Source organism: Bombina bombina, chromosome 6 (genome assembly GCF_027579735.1).
Source record: "Bombina bombina isolate aBomBom1 chromosome 6, aBomBom1.pri, whole genome shotgun sequence".
Lineage (NCBI taxonomy): Eukaryota > Metazoa > Chordata > Amphibia > Anura > Bombinatoridae > Bombina > Bombina bombina.
In genome coordinates this window covers 260,210,604-260,219,363 of record NC_069504.1, presented here as the reverse complement: position 1 = coordinate 260,219,363, position 8,760 = coordinate 260,210,604, and the positions used below count along the sequence as shown (strand labels likewise).

Sequence of the window (8,760 nt, the reverse complement as noted above, 5' to 3'; positions counted from 1 at the left end):
CTGCAGTGCATATCCCAGGTATAGATAATTGGGAAGCGGATTATCTCAGCCGTCAGACCTTACATTCGGGGGAGTGGTCTCTCCATCCAGATGTATTTTGTCAGGTTGTACAGATGTGGGGTCTTCCAGAAATAGATCTGGTGGCTTCTCATCTAAACAAGGAACTTCCCAGGTACCTATCCAGGTCCAGGGATCCTCAGGCGGAGATAGTGGATGCTTTAGCAGTTCCTTGGTTTTACCAACCTGCTTATATCTTTCTGCTTCTAGTTCTTCTTCCAAGAGTGATCTTCAAGATCATTATGGAACAATCGTATGTGTTTCTGATAGCACCAGCGTGGCCTCACAGGTTTTGGTATGCGGATCTCCTCCGGATGTCCTTGGCCACTTCCTTTAAGACCAGACCTTCTGTCTAAAGGGCCGTTTTTCCATCAGGATCTCAAATCGTTGAATTTGAAGGTATGCAAATTGAACGCTTAGTGCTTAGTCATAGAGGTTTCTCTGACTCAGTGATTAATACTATGCTACAGGCTCATAAGTCTGTTTCAAGGAAGATTTATTATCAAGTTTGGAAGACCTATATATTTTTTTTATATATAGATTTTTATTGAGGTTTTCAACATCACAATAGTATAATCATGTTGAGCAAATATTAGGAGTTACATATTGCTTAACTGTTACATTGTGAGAATATCTTAACAAAAGAGAAAACATAATAAAAGCATAAATGTTAACAAATGCATTGAGTTTAGAACCTCTTTTTTAACCAGTGCAATTTCCTCCTAAAATACAGAGGACCACTCATGGATCCTAAAGAAGTTTAAAGTATAGTACAGGAGGCATTCTAACTTATGAATTAGTAATATAGTGAAGTATGCAGGTGGGTTATATTAAGTTCACAGGTAGTGAAAGTGTGGCATAGGCTAGATAAGCCGCATATTTAACTCTCCTAATAAAGGAAATATATTATATAGGGGGGGGGGAGGAAGGAGGTGGTAATTTGCAAAAGATGTCTCTGGCGATCTTGTAGGAATACAAGGGTATAATATATACGAAGGGTCACAATTAAAACAAATAAAAGGTCTGAGTAATTTCCCATCATCTTTTAACATAAAGGCCTGGTTTCAGCTTGCAATGCCATAATTGACTAGTAAGATGATATGAGCAACCAACTGCACATACTTTAGCCTCCAACTGTGGGGTGAGGATAGTTCAGTGTACTCAACACTAAGTCAAGACATGTGTAAGTGTAAATACAGTCCGTCAAATGACCGGGATCAACAGATTAGAGGTGACACCCACCCACATCGTGACTTTTCAATTAGCACTCAGAAATAGGGTATGAATCAGGCTATACAAGTTTAAGGAACAGAAAGGTCATACCACTAAGACTTACACCTATCACCAGGGGAGAGGAGAACATGAGAGACTAGATACTGTTATGGCTTCGATTTAAATACGTGCATGTGACACCCTATCTTAATATATTAAAATTGAAAGACGGGAACACACTCTATGTATATGATAGAATTATCGATACAATATAAAATTTAAGCTCAAATTGTATATCCAAGGGCCTATAGCTGAGGTAAGTAAGTATAAAAGTAACAGACTTAACTATAATAAGATAGGCCAGCCTATCTAATCTACACAAGAAGCCTGTTGTGAAGCCTGCAAAAAGGGGAGAAAGTGTAATCCAGTAGCAAATTTAAGAGGTTACTACCTTAGGCACTCTAAGAGACTCAAGAGCCATCTTGCTCTAACTTTGATTGCTATAGATACCACTCAAATGCCTATTATTATAAAAAAAAAATCACAACACCCTGCAAGCTGAGCCTAGCAAAATAAGCAGATTATAACATAATAATGCGTGGATAAAACATAGTTGCCAACATTATATACATAAATGAAATGCTAACATTCTGTTGGGTGAACACCAGCAAGCAAAGATTTTCTTCCGTGGTTAAGACTACTCAGCTAAGAAATATAATTACCTAACTCGGTGTCAATTAGTATGTAGAATAATTTAACGGTCTAAAAAATAGGTAGCCTACTGATAGATATTAATATTTAGGGAGAGTTAGGTGCTGCAAGAAGGCTTAGCAAACTATAAGCACATACATCTCAGGGATATAAGTACTGTCGACCTTGAGAATACAAACCAATATATCAGCTTGAACTTGCCTTCCAAACCCCTGCAATTAAGATAAAGACAGGTGCATATTTAAAGCAAAACTAGACAGCTGAATTGATCTGTGCTTGGATTCTTCATAGAAACCTCGTCTTATGCCAGAGTTAGGAATAGGGGCTTCCAAGAACTCACACATGACTGATAAGCATTTAATTGTAGTGCCACAAAACTGTAGAGAACCTTAAACCCTCCATTGAATGTGTGTGAATATAACTCCCTTGTATTGAGTCAGTTGGGAGGATGCATACAAATCAACATCACATTGCCTTCAATTATTGTGAAAAGATACCCCACAGTAATGAAAAGGAACACAGTAAGGTAGAGAAACTATATTCATATGGGTATTACCATGTTATACAAAACTGAACTAAACAATAATTTGGCAAGGTGCGAAGAAAGCTACCCCAGAATGTACCTCCGCTGCAGGGCTCAGTCCAAGACACGCTCTAACCAACACCAACTTTGTACTGTTGTAACGCTAACATTGGGGTCAGAGCGGCTTTAAGGTTAAACAGTACCAGAGAGGAAGTCCACTTGTAATGTCGAAGCTTTGCAGGTATTAGCTCAAATTTCGGGAGGGTTACGACCAGAGGATCAAAGATAGGGCAGTATGTCTCCTCCTTACTCTCCGCTGGAATCTGGTGCAGAAGAAGAGTCCCCAGCTCTGGTTTCTCTAACGCCATAATAGGGGCCCCAAGCTGAAAAGTTGGAGTTACTGGTATGTTGATCTCGGTTCCCGCCACAAAAACCTTGTTTCCCCTCTCCAACACTGGCATACAGCGATGATGGGTGTGAGGTAGCTCCACTTCTGATTGAGGACATGTCCTCTTCGTGGGTGCCGCGGTCACAAGGTGTCATACTGCAGTACATCGGTCCGTTGTATTCGGTGCCCTGGGAGCAGCACTGACAATATTCGAGCATTCATCTGTGGCTTGATCTGCGGTATTCCACTTCGTTATGCATGGTGCTGTCGCTTTCACAGGCTCTACCTCAGCCGTATTTAGAGTGAGAAAAATGTAGGCAACTTGTTCCATATGATTTGCGGCTTCTACTTGCCGGGGCGCTAGCTCAAATGAGTGTTCAAGCATCTCGCGGCAACCATCCAAAAAATTGCATATTTCCTCCATAATGGCCGCCGAAGGTTCCATAGTGCAGTAGTGAAATAGTCACCTAATCCAGGGGATATAATAGTAGATTGCAGCTGGTCTTGTTCTTCCTCTCTAACACTGTACAGACCGCAAGATGGCTGCTCCAAGTATCAGTCCTCATTCACAAACACACCAGGGTTGTTAGATCTCCTCACTCACACCCGGCTCACCATGAAATTTATTGCGTATGTCTTCTGGAGTGTTTGATCTACGAGAATGTCCACTTTTTTGAGCTGGATCAGTCGCTAAATTTGCGTTTTATCATAGTATAACAGGAGCTTTTAGACTGTGCGACCGATCAGCTTCAGAGTTGGCTCCTCCCCCCCGGAAGACCTATATTTCATGGTGTTCTTCTCATAAATTTTCCTGGCATTCTTTTAGAATTCCTAGAATTTTACAGTTTCTTCAGGATGGTTTGGATAAAGGTTTGTCTGCAAGTACTTTGAAGGGACAAATCTCTGCTCTTTCTGATTTATTTCAAAGAAAGATTGCTAAGCTTCCTGATATTAACTGTTTTGTCCAGGCTTTGGTTCATATCAAGCCTGTTGTTAAATCAATCTCTCCTCCTTGGAGTCTTAATTTGGTTTTGAAGACTTTGCAGGCTCCTCCTTTTGAGCCTATGCATTCTTTGGATATTAAACTACTTTCTCGGAAAGTGTTGTTTCTTTTGGCTATCTCTTCAGCTAGAAGAGTTTTTGAATTGTCTGCTCTATCTTGTGAGTCTCCTTTTCTGATTTTTCATCAGGATAAGGCTGTTTTGCAGACTTCGTTTAAATTTCTTCAAAAGGTTGTGAATTCTAACAACATTAGCAGAGAAATTGTTGTTCCTTCCTTGTGTCCTAATCCCAAGAATACTCTTGAAAGATCTTTACATTCTTTGGATGTTGTAAGAGCTTTGAAATATTATGTTGAAGCTACTAAAGATTTCAGGAAGACTTCTAGTCTATTTGTTGTCTTCTCTGGTTCTAGAAAAGGTCAGAAAGCTTCTGCCATTTCTTTGGCATCTTGGTTGAAGCTTTTGATTCATAAAGCTTATTTGGAGGTGGGACGGTCCCCGCCTCAGAGGATCACAGCTCATTTTACTAGATCAGTCTCCACTTCTTGGGCTTTTAAGAATGAAGCTTCAGTTGATCAGATTTGCAAGGCAGCAACTTGGTCTTCTTTGCATACATTTATTAATTTTACCATTTTGATGTATTTGCTTCTTCTGAAGCAGTTTTTGGTAGAAAGCTTCTTCAGGCAGCTGTTTTAGTTTGATTCTTCTGCTTATGTTTTAAAGGGACAGTCTAGTCCAAAATAAACTTTCATGATTCAGATAGATCATGTAATTTTAAACAATTTTCCAATTTAATTTTATCACCAATTTTGCTTTTTTCTCTTGGTATTCTTAGTTGAAAGCTTAAATTAGGAGGTTCATATGCTAATTTCTTAGACCTTGAAGGCTGCCTCTTAAGAATGCATTGTAACAGGTTTTTCCACCACTAGAGGGTGTTAGTTCATGAATTTGATATAGATAACACTGTGCTCATGCACGTGAAGTTACCTGGGAGCTATCACTGATTGACTAAACTGCAAGTCTGTCAAAAGAACTGAAAAAAGGGGCAGTTTGCAGAGGCTCAGATACAAGATAATCACAGAGGTAAAAAATATATAAATATAACTGTGTTGGTTATGCAAAACTGGGGAAATGGTAAAAAAGGGATTATCTATCTTTTAAAACAATAACAATTCTGGTGTAGACTGTCCCTTTAAGTTTTTTTCTTTCAATTTATGAGAAAAACTTATTTTTTTGTGACTCTCACCCTTTCTGGTGACTCTTCTGTGGACTTCCACATCTTGGGTATTTCTATCCCATACGTCACTAGCTCATGGACTCTTGCCAATTACTTAAAAGAAAACATCATTTATGTAAGAACTTACCTGATAAATTAATTTCATTCATATTGGCAAGAGTCCATGAGGCCCACCCTTTTTATGGTGATTATGATTTTTTGTATAAAAGCACAAATATATATTTCCAGTTCCTCTCTTTTGTATGCTTTTTTACTCCTTTTTCTATCACCCCACTACTTGGCTATTCGTTAAACTGAATTGTGGGTGTGGTGAGGGGTGTATTTATAGGCATTTTGAGGTTTGGGAAACTTTGCCCCTCCTGGTAGGATTGTATATCCCATACATCACTAGCTCATGGACTCTTGCCAATCTGAAAGAAATGAATTTATCAGGTAAGTTCTTACATAAATATATATACATATATATATGTGTATATATATATACACTTATATATATATGTGTGTGTGTGTGAATTTGTAGAACATCATAGGACGAGCTGCCTTGGCAGAACAGCCAGTGTTACTTCCAAAACAATTTATTAGGTTTTATGATTATTTTGCTTATTTTATGTTTAATAGTGTATTATTAAGTTCTGGGAGTGCCTCTTGTTGTCCCAAAAAGAACATACTTCCTTTTTACATTGTATTGTGTAGGTTTTTTTACTTTTTTAGTATTATCATGCCACTTCTAATGTAATTTAATGCGTTGGTTTATTGTTGGAAGAAAAGCTATTGCAGTTTCCTTCAAACCATTTTATTTCTCTAAACGCAGTTTTTTGATGAAACAATCATATTTTTTTTCAATTACACTATGCAGAGCGTAATTTTAGAAAGAGTATTTTTACGTTTTTCCTCAGTAGTTTTACTTATATTTCTTTTTTTGTCTAGGAAGAGGTATAGTTTCAGCTCCCTTCACCTTTTACTTACCTAAAGCTATATAATGGGTGAAAAATAATACTTTACATTTTTTACAGCTGTGAGAGGGTCATGCCATTTGTAACAGGAAATGGATCTATGGATTGTTTTTTTGACTATGACAGAGGTATAGTTATAAAGCGCTCATACATTTATTGATCCATTTATTTGTGTCTAACAAATTAGAAAAGTTGCAATTTTGCACTATCCAAGTTCAGAGGAGGTTAATTTCTGCTTATCCCCAGGATCAGACCCTAGGCATTTACACCCCCCCCCCCAGACTATTATGCATTTAGAAAACAGCTACATGAATAATAAGTGACATTAGACATTGCATACTCTTACCGTATAGTGTTGGGTGACAGACGTCAATTACAGATCTATTTTTATCCTGCTTGTTTCTCACTTGAGATAAATACCAGCATTTTCTCTTATACTCTAGGACAGCTGCCCAAAATATAGACTGTAGTCTACCAGTAGATAACAAAATGGCTGAAAGCTTTTTCTTCACTGCCAGAAGTTATACTAGGGTTTCAAGTTAAAAGCATACAATTCTACAGCACAATTCTGGTATTAAGTAGAAAATAGGTGTTTTGCATGGGTCCTGACCAGGCAAAAGCTCAGCACACATTATACACACTAAGAAACGTCTTGCACTCTTTCTTTAAAATATATTAAACCAATAATAATCTATAAATTGGTCTTAATCTACCACAAAATGGAAAAATAATGCTCTTCTTAATATACTCTACCATGTACTTTTATAACAGGTAAATTAGATTTTTGTGCGTGTCTTTCCTGATAAATAACCAATTAATAATGTTGAATATGTTTACACTGTTAACAATTGTTTGGATATTTTATTGAATCAGTGCTCAATAACCTAAAGGATGTAATATATTTAACATAAAAAGCTCACTTTCTGACATTGTTTCTGAATTCACAAAGGAAACTTAATGGTTTACATTAATAGAAGATACAAAAGATCATTAAAACACTTTATTATGGATCACTGTGTGACTTATTTAGAAAACATAGCTGTATCAGTATGTGAGACAAATATGCCTTTAAGGAATTGGGTATTGTGGTTAGTTTAATGTGATATTATAAAGTCTAAAAAAGAAAAGCTATAGCCATATGGTTAAACTGCTAGCATAGATTACAGTAATGTGATTATATTATTATATCTTTCTCTAGAGCTTTTTAATTTTAATTAATCTGTGATCACAAAAACAATATTTAGCAACTCTCCTTTCTTTTTCTTCATATAAAATAGTGGGGAAAATGTCATGTGGCATGATTGGATTATAGATTTTAAAAATACAATTTAATGTTTATATAAAGCAAGAAAAGTTTAGCATAAACAAGCACTTAAATATTTACATTTTACAGAAATTTAAAAACAATAATCAAAATCTAAAGATTTCCATATTTTTACAGATAAATAATTTTGTGTAAATATGAAATACCTTTAGGAATAAAATTAATTTAGCACAGTTGTTATATCGGCTGCATTTTCATTACTTTGTTTTGCTGTTTCTTTTGAAGTAGGAGGCCTGACATCCTTATTTTCTAGAGCCTTTTCAAGTTCTGCTTCTACGTCTGATCTTTTCTTTGGTTCTGGAGTCTCCTCAGACCATCTTCCCACTCTTCTTACTCCCTTGGCCACTTTTGGAGCATTTCTGCATGGGTTATGGTCATAGATAACAAGTTTTAAACCTGGCATATGGACCAGGCTAGGAAAAAACCTGATGCCATTTCTGTCTACATCAATGACTTCCAGGAAGGGCATGTTTAGCAAGACTTTTGGAAAATCATAGAGCAGGTTCCCAGATAACCAGATGCTACGTAATTCCTTGAGGTTTTGTAACTCCGTGGGTAGTTGGCGAATTGGGTTGGACCCAGCATGAAGTGTCTTCAGCAAGGTAAGTTCACAGATGACATCAGGTAATTGTGTCAGGTAATTGGACTCAATCCAGAGAGTTTGCAGGTTTTTGAGGGAGCTCATCTCTTGTGGAAGGTCTGGCAATCTGTTATTCCCCAGATAAAGGATTGAGAGTTGTTTCAGAGTACATACAACCTGAGGCAGCACCTTAAAGCTATTGAAGTCTAGTGCTAATATCTGAAGGTTCTGCAGCAATTCCAACTCCGGAGGGAGAGTATTTAAATTGTTGTCACTTAGATACAACTTAACAAGCTCTGTAAATGCACAGACTCGTAGAGGAAATCTCCTCAACTGCATGCTGCTTAAATCAACCATCTTATCAATAGGCATTTCTTCCAAGTCCCCTAGGAGGTATTTCTGACAGCTGTTGGAGGGTATAAAGGCAATAACTCCCCTAATTGTATTACCCATCTTTTACATCCTCCATCAACTTTATGCTGAATGTTCTCAGATTCTGCTTGCTCTGTTTTTTGGAGACTGTTAACAGAGGCATTGCTATCATTCCATTACAATACGCAGTTTACATGACAACTGTGATTAGTCTGAAGAGTTGTGAAATGTTACTGATAACTTAAGGAGCGTCTGGTGATGAGAACGACAGACGTGTCTATAAAGAAAGTTTTTCCCTTGTCTCCAAACTCAATCCAACAATAATTACTGTGAAGTTAAATTAACATCTCAGCTCTAGTGTTTTGAAACTATCCTGTTCTTGGCAAAATATCATGAGAGCAA

The 8,760-nt window shown here is 37.2% G+C and overlaps 1 protein-coding gene across 1 annotated transcript; it reads right to left on the bottom strand.

The window, feature by feature from the left end:
* Window positions 1-7,566: 7,566 nt before the first annotated feature.
* Window positions 7,567-8,439, bottom strand: LRRC10 (leucine rich repeat containing 10). Its single transcript, XM_053719218.1, has one exon. The coding sequence runs from the start codon at window positions 8,437-8,439 to the stop codon at window positions 7,567-7,569; it is 873 nt and encodes a 290-aa protein (XP_053575193.1).
* Between the last annotated feature and the right edge of the window lie 321 nt (window positions 8,440-8,760).